The sequence below is a fragment of the Danio aesculapii genome, chromosome 9 (genome assembly GCF_903798145.1).
Source record: "Danio aesculapii chromosome 9, fDanAes4.1, whole genome shotgun sequence".
Taxonomy (NCBI): Eukaryota; Metazoa; Chordata; class Actinopteri; order Cypriniformes; family Danionidae; genus Danio; species Danio aesculapii.
Genome location: NC_079443.1, coordinates 35,970,711 through 35,990,190, shown reverse-complemented (window position 1 = coordinate 35,990,190; position 19,480 = coordinate 35,970,711). Strand labels below are relative to the sequence as shown.

Sequence of the window (19,480 nt, the reverse complement as noted above, 5' to 3'; positions counted from 1 at the left end):
GTTTATGTATTAGGGATCAAATACATGATCTCAGAATAAGATCATGCAGAATATGTAGTTTATAAGTACTAAGCAGCCAATTCTCAATAACATGCCTGCTTATCTTTTAGTTAATAGTGAGAATTGGTCCCTAAAATATTAATGTATTAATTTTGATTGATTGAGATGATTCTGTAGGTGAGTGAATCATGCATAAAATGTAATAAATTATTTACAAGCATAGATAAATGCAGTAAAATGAAATAAACAGTGCATGATTTATTTTTATTATTATTATTATTATTTTTGGTTTTGTTATTCGAAAAATTACATTGCAAAGGCTTTAGTGTATAAATAATTCAATAAAACTATTCTTTATTAAGCTTCCTATTGGATTGGTAGTGTGTATTGTGCCTGAAAACTTTCATCTCTCAGGCCTTAAAAACATGTAAATTATCAAATTTGACCCTATTGTGATTAAACTCTTCAGTGATACTTCTGTACTGTGACTCTCGCTAAATTCTAATCCGAACTCAACATTGCATATCTAGGTGATGTGACTATTGCGCATACACACACTGCTATATCAATGCTGATCAATGTCAAAATGATGAATTGTGCAGCCTTAACACAGATACTAACATAAACACATTTGTATTTATACAGTTGTATATACATTACATAATGTGTTGATCTGTACATGCACTGTAAAACCCAAAAAGTGAAGGTAACTCAACCCGTTTAAGGAAACCGATGGCAACAAACCATTTAAGTTCAAAAACTAATCCTAATGAGTACTGTGAACTTAATCCATTTGAGTAAACGAAGCAATATGAGCACAGTAAAAGCCAATAAATTAAGAGAACTCAAATCAACTGAGTACTGTACAACTCAATAAGTTAAGGCAACTCAAACCGTTTGAGTTAAAAACTAATTTATATGAGTACTGTGAACTTACTCCATTTAAGTTGAAGTAATGAGGTATTTAACTCATTACCTTCAACACTGAGTTCAAAACTCTTAAAATGAGTAGAATTAACTTTTAGTCAATTTTGAGTTAACTACACTCATTTCTTTTTATAAAGTTGACTGTTGGGTTTAACAGTGGGTATTCTGCACTCCAACTATATGCTGTACTTGATCATTTTATTCTTAATCCATAAACAACACATTTCTTTGGTGTTTTCACATGACTAATAGTACAAAAGGTACATGTAGTCAATTGAATATTGCATAAGCTGCAAATCTTCCTCATTATTCATAAAGTTGAGATGCAAAATGAAGAAATTGTGTGTTGCTCCCTATAAATGGACATTTAGAGAATATATTGATTAATCGCTCTCTCTTCAAATTATTCTTAATACTGTCTTTAACTGCATAAAACCTGAAGGAAATTCAGGTAAATTGTCTTTTGGTGTGATTTGTAACTGCCCTCAAGCCAGTGATCAAATAAATATTGTAGAAAATATAAAGGTTTTGTGACTTTCTTTATTTTAAAGTGTTTTTAAAAGTCATTGAGATCATCAATGTCAAAGAGGAATATTGCAGTGAAGGCTGATGTTTGAATTCACATAGAAAATACTTTAACAAAAGACTAAAACATCTAGTTTTGGAAGAAAAAACAACTCTTTGCTTGTATAAATCACACATATAAGGAAAAACAAATAGTAAAATTAGTAGAAAAGACATAATTCACACACAAAAAAGAAAACTGCCGTCATTAACTAACCAATCCAAACCTGTGTGACTGTTTCTTCTGAGAAAAATACATACATTTTGTCCATACTCAAAATACATATAAAAAATTCTGAATGATTTGATACATGCGTCATCAGACAAATGACGACGCTGAAACAAAAGAAAACATGTAGAAACAAGTCAAGGTGCTTGTGATTAAAATCTACCCAAGATTGATTATATGATGACTACAGACTTTAGCGACATCCTGAGATGAACCAAGCCTGTTTCTGCTCAAACCAAACAGACCATCAAATCTGTAGTTTGGGCCTCCTTAGTAACATGATTCTTAGCAACTTGATATGTCTGTAGGCAAAATCTAAATAATAGTGCAATATTACCTTTAAACTGTAGGTTGTATGACCTATAGCGGGCACGAGACAATACTACACGGTACATAAAAACAACTGAATCCTCCTAAATCAAAAAACACAAACAATACAGTAGTACAAAAGAAACAGTAGATGCTGCAGGCTTGTTGTGAATTGTTTAGCTGTTTTCAGATCTGGCCACCAGGGGGCGTGTTTTTACTCTTAAAGCATAGAAATATACAAGTGCACTTGAAAAATATATATAATTCTCTGGCATTTGAGGTCACTGATTCACTTCTTTTAGCACAGCACTGGCCAACAAGTGTCCATACTTCACAGCACAAAAGATTGTGTATGTTTGTATCGCCTCGGCTGTGGAAAGAGATGAACAATTCATTAAAGAACAGCCACATTATACAAAAGTTTCTTCACTATTTGAATACTATGACCAGTGAGTTAACAGTAGGTATAGCAATGCACTTAACTAAATCTATAAAACGTACTCCTGTCTATTTTCATTCTACTAGTACATTTATAGCTACTAGTATATTTTCCATTACATACCAGTGTTTATTCTATAAAAGTCAATAGTATTTATTCATTAGATACTAGTTACTACTCAATAGATACTAGTACTTATTTATTATATACTTTGACTTGCACTTTTAATAATGACTAGTAAGTACTCGGCTTTTTTACCATTTTTTTTTCTTACATGGTATATTTTGGGTCACACTTTAAAATAAGGTTTCATTAGTTAATGCTTGCTAATGAATTTACTAAAGTGTACAGTACTTGTGCTTGTTAACATTAGCTAACAATGAACAACTTTATTTTCATATAACTAATGTTAACAAAGATAAACATACTGCAATAAAGGTATTGTTCATTGTTTGTTCGTGTCAGTAAATACATTAAGTAACATTAATCAATGGAATCTTATTGTGAATTACCATACTTTGTAACTAGTGCTAGTACACACAAAAAAAATGTATCTTATTAGTCACAACTAGCTTTTTTTTTTACATATTTACATTTTTGCATACTTTACATAGGTTTGTCAAGATAAGATAAAAATGTTCTGAAAAACACACAGGACTGTGACAGGTAAAGTCTGTGTGAACCGGAAGTTGCTGAGACTTTTATTTTTAAAGGAAAACTCAAATTTTGGCTTATTATTTCTGAAAATAGAAAAAAAAATCAAGTTTGTATAGGAAATGCTTCTTGATTTAAGAAGTTTTAGATATTTGGAGTAGAAACGAGTCAAAAAACTCTTCATAAACAACTAGCCATTTGAAGTTATGACTGGAATGGCCACTGTGGACTTCAATTCAAAATCTTACTGGTGAAATAAATAATCAGTATCACTTTATTTTGATGGTGCCTTTAAAGCATTTTGTTGAATTTAAGTTACACTGCATCTACATGCCAAGTAATTCTCATTAGATTATACACTGTTATCCCTAAAGTTGTATTAATTCAAAATACCTAGATTCAATAAACATAAATACCAATTTTTTTGCTCAATTATTCAATTTGTTTAGTTTGTTGTACGATTTGCATGATATTTTTTATTCTACTGGAATGTTTAAATTGAATGTACTTAACAAAGCTTATTCTAGTCTTTTGTCAAAGTAGTGATGTGCAAGGGAAAATGTGATTGGCTCTTTGTCTTTGGACTGACGTCACTGGTGGATACAGCGTGAGCGCGCATTTTCGAATGGCTGCTGATCACTGTGAGTACAATTTCATATTTTTGTCTTAAACAGCCCATACATTGTTTTCCTTTAATAAACAAAGTATGCAACAGTTAACAAGAAAGCTACATGTAAGATTAAGCTGTGTCTAACGTTAGGATCATGTTATTGTTCCGGTCAATCGCAACCGCCATTACCACATTTATAAACAGCTCTAAGACATGCAAAGTGCAAAGACGTGAGTAATGCGATCGTGACATCGAACATATAATTTGTAAAAAAGTGAATATTAGTTTTGCCTGTGTTAGCGTGTTCATTTATGCTACGTTATAACCGATCGCGGCCGCCGCATTATAACTTAACGTTACAGTTACTGTACGTGAAAACATGCTTTATGAGGTCGTCACATGTTTAATTAGGGACCGAGCACCGAACGGTGCAAGGCCCTATTGGAATTGCTCCGTTTATTATTATTATTATTATTATTATTATTATTATTATTATTCTTCTCCCGAATGAATCGCGATTTTGAGGGTCTAAACATGCCCGAAAACTCACGAAAATTTGCACACGCCCCAGAAGTGGCGAAAATTTACGTTTATTGTAGGTTTCGGAAGTGGGCGTGGCAAATTGACTCGACAGCGCCACCTAGAAAATTGATACGGACAAGCCCCCGAGCCACGAATCACGCACATGCACGAAAATTGGCACACACCTCAAACATGCCAAGACCTACAAAAAACTCTCAAGGAGCAATATCTCAAACCCAACAGGAAGTCGGATATTTATGGCTTCCTGCGGCGAAAAAGTGGCAATTTTGCCATTTCCAGGCGTTGTACTTTAACGAACTCCTCCTAGGGATTTCATCCGATCGACACCAAAATTGGCTTATGTCATCTAAAGGCCTTGGCGATGTTAAATTGCGAAGCTTTAGAGTTTTCGTCGATGGGCGTGTCCGTGGCGGCCTCGTAAATTTTGACGACTCGCCATGAAACATCAAGTTGTTATAACTCAGGCATGCATTATCCGATCTGCCTCAAAATTCACACGTTTGATAACCGTCCTGACCTGAACACGTTTACATGCCAATATCCCGATACAGTTATAGCGCCACCTGCTGGCTACAGGAAATGACATGATTTACAGTAAAACAAACTCCTCGCACAAATTTCATCATATCAGCACCAAATTTGAGTGGTGTCATCTGAAAGCAGTATCGATGATATATTGTGAAGGTCTAGAGTTTTCGTCGATGGGCATGTCCGTGGCGGACTCGCAAACTTTGATGATTCGCCATGAAACATCAAGTTGTTATAACTCAGGCATGCATGATCCGATCTGCCTCAAACCTCACACATTTGATAAGTGTCCTGACCTGAACATGTTTACGCGCCAATAACTCGATAAAGTTATAGCGCCACCTGCTGGCAACAGTAAAACTGCCTATAACTCAGCCAAACAACATCCGATCTGCCTCAAACTTCACATGGTTGATAAGATTGCTCTCCTGAAGACATCTACATGCCAATATTGAGTCACAGTCATAGCGCCACCTGCTGGCAACAGTAAAACTGCCTATAACTCAGCCAAACAACATCCGATCTGCCTAAAACTTCACATGGTTGATAAGATTGCTCTCCTGAAGACATCTACATGCCAATATTGAGTCACAGTCATAGCGCCACCTGGTGGCAACAGTAAAATTGCCTATAACTCAGCCAAACAATGTCCGATATGCCTGAAAATTCACATGGTTCATTAAAATCCTCTCCTGAAGACATCTACATGAAAATATTGAGTCACAGTCATAGCGCCACCTGCTGACGGGAGCAAGTTTGGCATAAATCAGTGATTTTCTCAGATTTTTTTATGTATCGGCCTATACTATTATTGTTCGCGGTTCTCTGTCGTCCTACAGCCGCCGGGCAGCGGTGAGCCCGGGTGCGAGGTCCCTATCATCGCTGCTTGCAGCTTTAATATTGATATTGTATTCCATGAGTCATCCGCGTTATCTGTTGTGTAAATTGACTATTTTTTCAGTGGTGGTTATGTATCGTCAGAGATGTTTAGCATAACATTAACCTGAGCTTTTTTAATGTTTCTTTGTAAGTGAAGCATTAAACAGACTAGAATACATTGAGATTTGCCTCTTTCTTCACATGTGAGAAATACGAATCCATGTTAGTCAGCAGTTTTTAAAGATATGTAACCTCGTGCTCATCAACATGATCTTATCAAGTGCATTTTCAGGTTATTAGAATGAAAAGCTACATAAATAAATAGCTGTTGTGCTCTACTCCAAATTTCTCCCAAACAGATACTGTTAACCAAAAGAATTAAACAGATCAAAATATGTAAATGTGTTTTGTTAGCTAGTAATCTAATGTATATTTTTGTAACTGCAGATTCCAGAAAGATCAAAGCAAGGCCAACCAGGATTAGATGAAAATGTAAGTATTGCACATTTGCTTGTGACAAAAGAGGGTTATTATTAAAACATTAGAGAATTAAACATGGGAGCTATGCAAGAACCAGCCATTTCCATGCATATATCAGGAATGTACTTGTAATGAAATGAGTACAGCATTGATAAACATGATAACATGTTAATTTGACAGTTGTTAAATTTTGACATTTCTCTGATGTTAATAATTTTTTTTTGTGTGTGTTTTACTACTACAGGTGTATCAAGAATTCAACCAGATAGTTAGAAAGAATCTTAAGCAAGAATTCTATGGGTCTCTTGATCCTCACTGTCCACAGCTGATCCAGATCTTCAGGTCAAAGAGAGGTCTTACTGTGTTGCCATTGAGTGCTTCCAGTACTTCTTGGTGATGACCCAACTGAGTTCTTCAAAGCATGTTTTGTAAGTATCATTAATAAATGTTTTTGTATGTTAATATACGTTTTTTGTATCATGTTTCTTAATGTGCATTTATGTTAGCAATAACAATAAATAAATCACCCAAACAATGTCTTATTGTAGTTCATTAATAAATAGAATAATGATCAACACCTTTGAAACTCTAAAATGAAAAGTAGAATAACATAAAATCTTTAGTAATTTAATTATATCAAATATTTTCATGCCGTATGCAATGACTTGTATAAAAAAAATGTATTTAGTTTTTTGTAGTATTTTCATAATTTATATATTATTCAATACTGGATTTATTTGGGTATACAATTAACAAATTATGTTTGCATAGAACTAAAACATTCAATACAAATAATGTATATTAAAATCAAATGTACACCTCTAAGATTTATTTATGTTATCTATTTATTGTTGTAAGCTTCAGATTATGGAGACTCATGCCAACATGTGCCCACTGGATTCCTTAACCGAGAAAATTAAGATGTGGCTCTGCAACCCCTGTCCTTCCGCCTCCACCCATCCTCAGTGGGAATCATCTAGGAGGGGAATGTTGAAATGGACAATATACCCCAGGCCATGTAACTTTTTGGATTAACCTATGAACTACACCTAGGCTACCCAAAGTGCATGGACAATACCCTTCTTTTCATTCAACAAGTTTGGGTAAGAAGACGCTGAAGGGTAAGATTCTGGCTGTTAAAATCAACTTGCCATGTAAAAAGGTACAGAAAAGGCATATTCCTTCAGACTTGCTGTCCTAATTGTGAGATCAAAATTTTTTTAAACTATGCCTTAGTGTTTGGCAAGTGTTAATATTCCATAATGTTACAATTTAATAACATACTGTGGTTGTTTATGATTTGTATGTGTTTGTAAAAATTGTTTAAAAGATTTTAAGCAATTGTTTTAATACGATTTATAACAATAAATATTGACTAATTGTTGTACAAGGCATTTTCTAGTTTTGTTACTTGTTTCGGATTGATATGCCTAAGTGATTTTAAATAAAGTGTAAAGTAAATTTTTATTCTTTGTCCTTGTTTGTAATGTAGGTGTATTTTCATTAAATCATTTATAGTGAATAGCTAAATTTTAAATTAATTCTGTCACAACATTCAGGTCAAGATTTTATGTATTAAGCCTATACAGGTTGATTGAACCTAAAAAATTTATGGAAACTCGTTGCCCTAAAAAAGCTAATTTTGTTTTGTTGAAAAAACAACACCTTTTAGGTTTATTGTACCTAGGATTTCAATAGTGTTGTACTAAAAACCTTTATTTCAGTCAACTAAATATTTAATTAAATGCATTTGAAATCATAAGTACAATAAACTAAAAAAGTGTTGTTTATTCAACAAGATGAAATTAGCTTTTTTAGGGCAACGAGTTTCCATAAATTTTTTAAGTTCAATCAACCTGTCCGGGCTTACAGTGTAAGTAGACTGTAAAGGATTGGGGTTATGGTTAGTGTACTGCAAGTTGACATGTACTTGCAAAATTTCATGAGTTAAATGTCTGTTGAAGGAGCAGTATCAACAGATATTACGCAGACAGGCTACTAATACTCAAAAGAGAAGTCATTGGCATCCCAGGTAACAAAGAATTCTGACCCAGATTTGGCATACATCTGGAACAGCAGGCATTCATCCAGCACTGGCATACAGCATGTGGGCCAAACATGGCACTGGTTTGGCAGAGGTGGTAAACAATACTCGGTCAGAAGTCAAATGTAGTATTTGGCCCAGATGTTAATACTTGATATGTGGACCATGTAAGTTTGGCCTGTCTTGACCCACATTTAAAATGCATTTTTTTTCTATTTTCAAATAAAGAAAAACATTCTACCAATCAGGTCGCTTTGAGAAAAAGCTCACCCATAGCAAGCCTTAAGCGCAATGATAAATAGGTTTATCAATTTTATTGCAGTCGTGACACACAAACATATCTAACCCATTTTAGGCACATATATGGGTTATTAACTTGGCTGAGACTTGGCCCAGCTATGGTTCATATTTGGCACTTGTCTGGAAGCCAGAAATGGTCCAGTCATGTACTGTAATTCACTGCGGCATGTGGGCCAAGCAAAAGCTGATTGTGTAGTCCAGAGCTGGGTCAGAGATATTTTGCTATGTGGGATGTAGTTACAATGCAACTTTCAGTCACCTAAATGTGCAATAGTGACTAGACATGGGACGACAACTGTTTTCAAAGTATACCGTGGTTTGGAAAAGTCAAGGTTTTAAACATTTTCTGCTTTACCGTTCCTAAGGTATGTATAGGAATTTTTATTAACGTTTTTTTGTTTGTTTGTTTTTAGGACAACAGTATCTCCAGCAGAAAAGATATACAAAGATGCCATTTTAAACTGTAAAGAAATCAGTGTTTTTGAAACTAATGAAGACAGCAGAAGTCAATGATTCATTTGAATTATTTAGCCTGACATGTTTACTGCTCCAAAATATTATAAATGTTTCTTAAAATAAAATAAATTGTGTTCAAAGGGGAAAAAAGTTTTCGTTTTTAGGCAGACATTTAAAAAGAATATATTTTAGAGCAGTAATCACAATACTGTGAAACCAGCCTGATCTCACGAGAAAACGTAAGTATTTTACGTTTTGTCAGTTTAATGGCTAATTCGTACAAGTTCCGTCGTACAAAATTGTACGATTTTAAAAAGAAGGCGTGGCACCTAACCCCACCCCTAAACCCAACTGTCATTGGGGGATGAGCAAATCGTACTAAATTGTACGAATTAGATCGTATGAATTAGCCACTAAATCAAAAAGTTTCGAATTGCCATGAGATTGTGTTGGTGAAACTGGGATATTTTTATCATACTGTCAGTATCTTATAACGGCCCATGCCTAATAGTGACCACCAAAATAAAGTGCTACAAAATAAACTTGTTAGTAGCATTTCAGATAAAAATACTAATAATGGGTGCTTGCATCTACTAGGAAAGCACTATAATCTAATAATACATTCCAGTGTCTAAATAATAGGTATTGGTAAATATTAAAAAGGCACTAATACCTAAAGTTTAAACACTCACACAAGATTAAGCACTTGATGGGAAAAATAACTACATTTTAATACTAGTATAGAGTAGATATTAGTACATTAACCACATAACATTCACACTCACATTCTGAGTTCACATTTGAAAACGATGCACGCATATTTTAAAAAGTTTGTCAAGATAAGATAAAAATAAATAAATAAATAAATAAATAAAATAAAAATCAGAAAAACTGTGGGACAGTGACAGTTAAAGTCTGTGTGAATCAGAAGTTGCTGTGACTTTTATTTCAATTTGTTGATATTGCATAGGGGGCTTTCTTTTTGCCCATCATTCCCTCAGAGTAGACGTTAGAAACGATTAGTTAGAGGTTAGAGGGGCTTGGTTAAGAATATTGTGGCTGAAGCCGTCAAGCTGACATCATGAGACCACCACAAATGGTCAGACTTTGACTGAAGATTACCAAAACTCTTTTTTTAATTTAGTGGATTACCTTGCACAGATTAATTGTTCACCTAAAGAACAACAATGTGCACTATTTGATTGACTACTTGATTTCAGACAGACTTTAAGGGCTTAAATGTTAAAACTACTTTTCGTTATCACTGTTATAATAAATATTAAAACATCTTCCCATAATAAGAAGCATAAACACTTACATCTGTTGGCTGGTTATAGCTGGTCTTTGTTCTGCTAAAAAGAAAAAGAAATGCTTTGTTTTTAATAGTCTGTTCTAATGTATTAATATAGGCTAGACTAAAGTGACATACCTTTGTTTTGTCTCTCCTTTACTCTCTGTTGATAAATGTAAAAGTTGTGTGAGAAGATGCAGTCATTGAGAATCAGGTATAGTTAGTATTGAATAAAGTTGTACTCACGACGGCAGCAGCAGCGACAGCAGCCTCGTCTGCAGCACAGACAGATGGACACACAGCAGGACACCAGCAGCAGGAACGCTCCCACTTCTATTGCAATAATCATTGTCATGTTCAGCTCAACTGCAACAGAGCGGGTCAGACAGTTATTCAAATGTGCTGTATGCATTTATTAACTCCAGTATCTTGGAGTTTAACAAGCTATGACCCTACAATGTGTTTCTGCAAGAGTCAAAATGATTTTTGAATGCAAACAGTATATGGACCGTCAATAAAATAAAATAATAATAATATTCATTCATTCGTATTCTTTTCGGCTTAGTCCCTTTATTAATCAGGGGCCGCCACAGCGAAATGAACCGCCAACTTATCCAGCAAATGTTTTATGCAGCGGATGACCTTCCAGCCGCAACCCAACACTGGGAAACACCCATTCACTTGCTGTGAGGCGATCATACACCCACTGCGCCACCGTGACACCCATAATAGTAATAAATAAATAAAAATAAATGAAAAAATATATAATATATTATTACTAAATGAAAAATATTTAAATATTTATATAATATGCTAATTTAGTGCTCAATGAATATTTGAAGTCAACTATTAACTATTAATGTTGAAAAACACTTAATATTTTCCATGAAAACCAGGGCACATATTTAAGGATTCTTCAAATAAACAAAATCATTTGGATAGCATAAATAGTGGAGTATAAAAGTAACCTCGGAACATTATAAATGTCTTTGCTTATTTTAGATTTTGTCAATTTGGATCAATTTATAGCATGCTTGCAGAAAAAGCACATCCTTCCAAAAAACAAACAAACACACTTTTGAATGGTAATATATTGTTCACATTTCTGAAAAGTCAACTCTGTAGCAAAGCAGATAAGGAATTAGGCTTTAACTGCATTTAAATTTGGACAGAAAAACTTAATTAGTTAATGTTGAAATTATGAATGTCATTTTAATAATAAAATATGAATATATTAATAATTTTATTATCATAGTCAAATTTAAAAAAAAACAAATAAAGGTTTTTCCTGCTGTAGTCAAAATGTTTTAAGTGAATGCCTGAATGTGTCACATGACCTGCAATTCATATTATGTAGACGCTTTTGAAATGACCAATTTACTATACTTACATTCAGTTATCTTCATATGATGGCCTGCACAGCTTTTGGGTGCTCCCACACCATTGGAGGCCTCACATCGATACTGACCCTCGTCAGATTTAGACACTGACTTAAATTTCTGCTCAAAAGCAAAGGATGAGAATCAGTATAATTCAATCTTCATGTTATAAATGCATCTTAAAAGGTAATTCGATTATTCTGGTGGAACTTCACACAATCAACAAGGTGCATGTAAAAAACACTGGTGTTAGCATAATATTACATATACATGAAAGATTTTATATACATAGAACTCAGAAAAGTGTCTGCTTTAATGTTTCAAATAGCATTTATAAACTTAAATATGGCTGAAATAATGTAGTTATTCAGCATAACAAGTTGACTTCATGTAGTAACATATATAAAAGCTTTTATTTAATTTGATCATATTTCAAGAGACTAAAATCTCAGTGGTTTGAAGGACAGTAGCCAAGTACAAAGATTTAAAGTGTCAATTAGTGTTTATTATTTAGTAAATACACTGTAATACTTAAATGCAATATCTTAATATTTCATGCTAAATATGCTATAACAGGTGTTTCCCAACCCTGTTCCTGGAGGCACACCAACAGTACATATTTTGGATGTCTCCCTTTTCTGACCCATTAACTTCAGGTGTTGGAGTCTCTTCTGATGTTCTGATAAGTTGATTCAGGTGTGTTTGATTAGGGAGAGGTTGAAAATGTCTACAGTTGGTGTGCCTTCAGGAACACGGTTGGGAAACACTGCTATAACTATACTTTTTGTACATCTGATGTTTAAGTGATTGAAAGAGATCATAACACTACTCTTACCAGACTCCCGGTTTTTGTGTCCAGGGTGTAGTGGACATCTTGAGGGTTGGCAGTGTTGAGTGGTTTGTTGTCTTTGTACCAGCTGTAGGTGGCAGCAGGAACACTCAGCTTGTCTTTACAGTGGAGTTCAGCAGAAAATCCTCTCATGACTGCTTCCGGGACCTCACAGGTTGGCGCATGGGGCGGCACTGTAAATGTAGAACACAGTTACAATCACATGATCAGACTGCTCATTCAGAGAAAGGTTATAAATATCAATGGTGCAACTGCACATGTGTAAGCTATTAATGAAAATGACAACGCAGTTGAATAATTAAAAAAGATTTGCATTCCCACCAAGCACACTGAGGGTGACAGAGACCTCCCCAAGCTTGATTTTGTCCTGACGGGCTGTGACTTCACAATGATACACTCCCGAATCTTTCTGTGTGACACCACGGAGGGTCAGAGTCGCTCCGTCGATGGACGCACGCCCTTTATATGAGCCTGGTAATGATGAGAGTAAACAGTGTACAAATCATACATTGATTAGGGTCAGCTTTTTTCAGAAGTTTGTGTAATAGATTTAACAAATAACAATTTGTTAAAACAATAAATAAAGACAACAGACATGTTTCTCAAGGTTTTTGCTTTCATTTTCGTCATTTGGTGATGTTTGTTCCTTTCAGCACTGACATTTGCATTAAAATAAACTGAACTTCAACTCTGAAAACTGGGCTGAAGCAGGTTCAGTATGTTAGAACTTCTTCTATGTTAAGCTGCATTGACAAAATCTACATTATAAAATAAATATAAATAAAGATGAATTGAACTGAATTGAACATGATTCACATGTAGATCGGGGTCTAAATATTTGAACACCAGAAGTAAACATGGCCTCCAGCACCCACTTCCAATGTCATTTTTATAATGTTGGTGAACCAAAACAGAATGTAATTTAGTGCCCCAAGTGGTGCAAATGACACACATTCTGTCCAAATTATTTAGCAAAATATCGAAAGCTTTCCGCTACATGTGTGGACATACAGTAGAAAGAAATTTTATGACTTGCAGGACCATGGTGCTACATAAATAATCACACGTCATGATTTTGCCAAGTACGATGTTGATCCTGGAACATAATTTTTGTTAGGAAATGTAATCCATACCTATTCCCTAACCCTAAACCCAACCATAACTGTAAATTATTCCCAAAATCAGAGGAGAATAATAGTTGGATAACAATCATGCAGAAGTGCATAAACCTAACTGTAAGCGTAAACTTAACATAAACGGTAAACACATCCCTTAATCCTGAAACATAACCCTTAATTCTGATTTGCCTAATTGGAATGTTGTTCCAGCATCAACATAGATGTAATCCAAGAACATGTCCTACTTGGTGAAATCAGATTGGCAGAAATCAGAGATGCCCAAAGTAGGGCCCGCGGGCCAAAGTTGGCCCATTGTAACCTTTGATTTAGCCCACCATGCTTCTGAGAAGAGATTGAGAATGATGGGGGGATTGGGGCAAACGCCTTTAACACAGAGATCTTTTTTGTTTGTTTGTTTGTTTGTTTGTTTGTTTGTTTGTTTGTTTGTTTGTTTGTTTGTTTTATTGTTGAGCTACAAAAAAGCAAACTGAAATTAAATGTTTCAATTAAATGTTGTAAATGAATCAGATTTTAAAAAATGTACAGTAAATAATTTCACTCGATGGATAGAGAATGCAAAAGACATCGGTGAGCAAATCAAGGCAAAAACTAGTGTAATTCTGTTACAAATGAGATTTTGTTTTTGTTAGTTCATAATAAAATGTAAAAAATATAATGTATTAGTTGTTATAAAGCAATGTTTTCTAGTCATTTTTAAATATTATTAAATAAATTAGGAAATTACCCGTGGCATATTTACATTCGGCCCACTAGCCTCAGTCAAGTTTGATTTTTGGCCCTTCATAAGAAAAAGTTTGGGCAACCCTGGCGTAAATTAACATTCATTCATTCATTCATTTTCTTTTCGGCTTAGTCCCTTTAATAATCTGGGGTCGCGACAGCAGAATGAATCGCCAACTTATCCAGCATATGTTTTACTACAGACAATTTAGCCTTCCCAATTCACCTGTACCGCATGTCTTTGGACTGTGGGGGAAACCTGAGCACCTGGAGGAAACCCACGCGAATGCAGGGAGAACATGCAAACTCCACACAGAAACGCCAACTGACCCAGCCGAGGCTCAAACCAGAGACCTTCTTGCTGTGAGGCGACAGCAGTACCTACTGCGCTACTGTGTCACCCCGAGTAAATAATCATAATTATGAATATGAACACAACACTGGATGTAAGAGCTATTTTAAATCTCTACCGGAGAAGTAATATAACTATAACTACTAGTTATGTATATACTATAAATACTTAACTACAGTTGAAGTCGGAATTATCAGATGTCCTGAATTATTAGCCCCCCGTATATTTTTCCTTGAAAAAAATATATTGCTTAAGAGGGCTAATAATATTGACCTTACAATGATTTAAAAAAATTTAAAACTACTTTTATTCTAGCCGAAATAATACAAATAAGACTTTCTTCAAATAAAAAAAAAAAGGGAAAAACTGTGAAAATTCCTTGCTGTTAAAAATAACTTGGTAAATATTTAAAAAAGAAAAAAAATCACAGGAGGGCTAATAATTCTGACTTCAACTAACCTAAGACAGACTATACAAGCACTTTTACATAGGACAGAACAATACTGTGCAAGATATTGTGCAAAAGAGGTATTTTAATATTGAAGAAAACATGGTTTGTGGTACATTCACAAGTAAACATCATCATTCTTATTGAGTCCTTGTAAGATGGAGTTTAAGTAAAGTGTCTTGGTGCATATGGAGAGAAGAGTGTTATAACAACCCACCTGTAAAATCCCCTTCGAAATAAACATATGAAACATCTTTCCCTCTCTTCTTCCATTCGACACGTGGGTTTGTTTCTTTTTCTGTCTTGAACTCACAGGACAGGACAGCATCTTTTGCAGAAAACAGATAAATCAATAAGTCACATTAATATGGTCTGAAAGCCTGTAAAAACAGTCCAGATAATGAACTTACTTGTGTTTTCATGCACATCCACTTTTGCTTTGCTTGTCGTCACCGTAACAGAATCTGAGCTTGGAACTGGAGGAGAGACAAAAATGCAATCAAACATGTGAATGTTGTAGCACACCAAAAGCATTCACTCCCACAGCATTTGTAACATTTTTAGGCTTAGTTTATAAGTAAAATATATTGAAATCTACTTTAAATGAAGGACTATGGGGAACCATTGCATATTTGTACTATAGCTTTTGTTTGGGATGAAAAATAAATTCATGCACATACGCTGTCAATACCTATAATGTAAGAAATATTTTTCTAAATGGTAAAAGACTGTAAAACATATACAGTAACAGAAAACAACATGCTAAAGAGAAACTTCCTAAACTACATTGCTCTTAGTCTGTGTGACAGCTCACATTTGCTGCTTTGATCAAAAACACAAGAGTTTAATTTTTTTTATTGGTTATTTAAATTAGGATTTTACATCATATGTTGCTAAATTCACCTTATTTATTTCAGTGTTTACATCAGCTTGCAGAAAAGTACATAAATTTTGATTTATTAGGTAATGTTTTGTTTGTTTTTGTTTTACTACCAAGGCTTTTAATGATGTGGTTGACATTTTTGGCTGTCATATATATATATATATATATATATATATATATATATATATATATATATATATATATATATATATATTAGGGTGTGACAAGATCTCAGGCTACAAGATCTCGCGAGACTAAATCACGACGAGGTGAAAAGTTGTCTTGTGAGTTTTATGTCTCGTGATATTATGATGGAGCTTCAGGGTGAATTTAGCCCTGAAGATTGGAGGCAGGATTGGATTTGAACTATTTGCTGCACCAACTGAGTCAGTAAAGCACCACAGACGCACATCTCCTCTGAGTGCGCTCGCAAACACCAGTCAAGTCAAGTCAAGTTTCAACAATATACAGTGCGGTACACAGTGAAACGAGACATGTTCCTCCAGGACCAAGGTGCTACATCAAACAAGATCAATTGACAACATAACACAGGAGGACTGTGCACTACTATAAAAATATATTGAATGTAATCAAAAAAGATAAACCTAAATAAAAAATAAATAAAATAGGATTAAGAGTAAGTCATCATCGTCATCATTTATGCCGTCCTAAAAAAACTGAAGTTTTCTTTTCATTCAGCATGTGGTCTCTCCTTTCAGTCCATACTCGCATCCAGTAGTATGTAGAGTTTAAAGCAAAATATTTGCAGTGTTTGCATGACTTTCACAGCATAGAAGTAAAATAACTTTAATTACAAGTTGATTTAAAAAAGCACCTAAATACTTTTGCATGTTGTGACTTTTTTCAGTTGAATAAAAGACTATTTTCATCATTGAGGAATCCAAAAAATAGTATAAAATCCTGTCTAGTCTCGTGAACCCGATGTCATGTCTCATCATGCTGTAAATTTAGGTTTAACATTTTCTATGGTTTTCTTTAATAAATATCACAGATTTGTTTTTTTTTTCACTGTGATCCTGAACATACCTTTAAATGGGTTTGCATTAGTCAAAATTCCTTGGCAAATTTACACATTGCATCATTTTACCTTTGCATTTTTTTAAAAATATTTAAGTAAATATGATGTTATGAAGTGTAGCCATTAAGATTCTCCTCAAACATGAAACATCTCCAAACCCTCACTCCCCTTTGCGGTGGTGCCAGGAACAGGGATATGTAGGAATTTACGTAATGGATGGTCATTCTGACATGCTCTGGTTGTGTATAGTGGGGGGTGGCAGCTCAAACCAGGCCTGATAACCTCCTCACACACTGAAAAAAAAGCATGCACTTCTGGAGAAAGTGAGAAAATACTTTGCTTTTGTCTACATAGGTCCCCTTTTATAATCCATTTGCTGAGCAAACAGTGAGAAAGTACTGAGATTCAAATGAAAGGGCTGCAGAGGATCATTTTACCCAGTGATACAAAGACTCACTATGCTGCGGTAACCTAAAACCCCTTCAGCTGGAGGAGGACTGGAGTTAAAATCACAGCCCACACCAGAAGGAATTAACAAGCATAACTAGCACTTAATGGCCTGAAATGTGAAAGTTATCAGAATAAAGCCCATCAATGCCAGTCAGTTATTAGAATTTTTTAATGTAAACAATTAAATGTAACATAATATGCAACAAAAACTGGGTGGGTTCGAGCATTTCTCATGGTATGCAGAGTAACGATAGTCTCCATGATAATGGTCAATACACAAGAGTCAGTCGAGGGGCATCAGCAACATGAAAGTGTCCCTGCCACATCAGAGCGAACTTCAGATCTGGACAACTTCTTCTTGGATATCTTATCACTCAGGATCTCAAGTTTTCAAATGCTGTTTAAGACATTTGTGTAAACAGTGTCTTACAAGATCCCCACCCACCCTATCCAGAACCTCAAAGCATGCATCTTTCTTTGAAAAAGCATACAATCACACACACGCTTGAATATGTGGTTTATGGGGACTCTCCACAGACGTAATGATTCTTATACAACTGCACTTTTTTAATCCCTAAACATAACTCTTCCTCAATTTTTGAATTGAAAAAAAAAGTTTGTGTCCTCATATATCATATTTATGCTGTAATACAAATATCACCATACACATCTGTGATACACATTTCCCATGAACCCTGTGTGCCAACAAACACACACATTAATATTGGTGGTTCACAAAAACTCTATGCGTTAAGTATTTTATACAGTAACAAAAATGTATCCTTAACTAGTACAACTTAATAGAGTACAATACCCTTGTCATTATACAAACTCCTGTTTTGTAAACCACCAAAACCAGTACACACACACATACACACAGTGAATGAAACCAAACGACAGGCTACTGGTGTCAAAGATAAAAACAAAATTAAATTTAAAAATCAATATAAAAATATTTTAACTATTTGTAAACATCTGTACACATTAAATTGTTTGTAACATTTAAAAAATTAATTTTAAAGAATTAATTTAATTAAAAATAAACATTTAGGCCATTATTCACTCGATGTTATCAGCCAATTGATATCACAGTTGTTTTTAAATGTTTTAATTGTCTAAATTAAAATAAATATACAACGAAATAAAATCAGCCTTCATAATAATTACAGATAAAAAGCACAGACCAAATACACATTGAAAGTTTTAGTGAACTTATGAACTCCAACTCACCTCTCACAGTTCCCACCATATCAGTCTGTGTCGGTTTACAACTTTCTTATAAAACGTTCAGAAACTAACTGACCATTTGAGAGAAGAGCGTCAGATATTAACAAACATCATGATACTTACTGTAAATCAGCACGAGAAGAGCGAAAAAGGTTAGTGGTTGTCTTGTTTTCATCTTCGTGATGTCTGGCTGCTGCAGGAGCGTGTGTGGACGCTTCTCTCTCGCGCGCTTCTGGAAGTCCTTGAAGATGCTTTGCGCGCGCTCGTCAGAACGCTGCCTGCGCGTGCACAGCACAGATGCTCTGACAGACACGTGCCGGTCCTCTCCACTCAGGAACGTGTGTACCCTATGGTCTATACAGCATGGGGTAACTGATATTTTGTAAGTACGCATGGTAGTTTTAAAATATCAAACCGTTATTTCTCGCTGTAAATCATTATAAAATAGTATTAAATAACTGCTCCATCCTCATTGTTTACTGCCGTGGGTAGGATTACGAGCCATTTTGTGTCTGCAATTAGATTCCATTATTTTTTTAAAACGAAAAAAAAAAATGTAGGCTAATAAAACAGTTTTAAATCATAACAAAATTCTTAAAAAAAAAAAAAAGATGTCTCTAAAAAGTTTGTATGTGTATTAAGGGACATCTTGTTTTGAAAACTTTAACTTAAAATTAAACATTAATTTTCATTTTTCATTTTTTTGAGAGTTTACGAAGTAAAAACAATGCCTTATTTAT

At 34.5% G+C, this 19,480-nt stretch overlaps 1 protein-coding gene and 1 long non-coding RNA gene across 4 annotated transcripts; one reads left to right on the top strand and one right to left on the bottom strand.

Annotated features, from left to right (window-relative positions):
• Positions 1–1,442: 1,442 nt before the first annotated feature.
• jam2b (junctional adhesion molecule 2b) lies at positions 1,443–18,989 on the bottom strand. Of its 2 annotated transcripts, none has more exons than XM_056465963.1 (10): positions 18,864–18,989; positions 15,552–15,617; positions 15,359–15,469; positions 12,804–12,953; positions 12,468–12,655; positions 11,644–11,752; positions 10,500–10,619; positions 10,392–10,416; positions 10,281–10,314; positions 1,443–2,399 (listed from the first exon to the last, which is right to left on the bottom strand). In XM_056465963.1, the coding sequence occupies exons 1-10, from the start codon at positions 18,913–18,915 to the stop codon at positions 2,361–2,363; spliced, it is 894 nt and encodes a 297-aa protein (XP_056321938.1). In that variant the 5' UTR covers positions 18,916–18,989; the 3' UTR covers positions 1,443–2,360. The 2 variants fall into 2 exon arrangements, with proteins under 2 accessions (XP_056321938.1, XP_056321937.1); XM_056465962.1 differs by having other exon boundaries at positions 10,281–10,311; positions 18,864–18,988.
• LOC130235389 (uncharacterized) lies at positions 3,645–7,549 on the top strand. Of its 2 annotated transcripts, XR_008838394.1 has the most exons (4): positions 3,645–3,763; positions 6,130–6,174; positions 6,407–6,590; positions 7,021–7,549. It is a non-coding gene; the product is annotated as an uncharacterized LOC130235389 (long non-coding RNA). The 2 variants fall into 2 exon arrangements; XR_008838393.1 differs by lacking the exon at positions 3,645–3,763 and having other exon boundaries at positions 6,052–6,174.
• Positions 18,990–19,480: the final 491 nt, after the last annotated feature.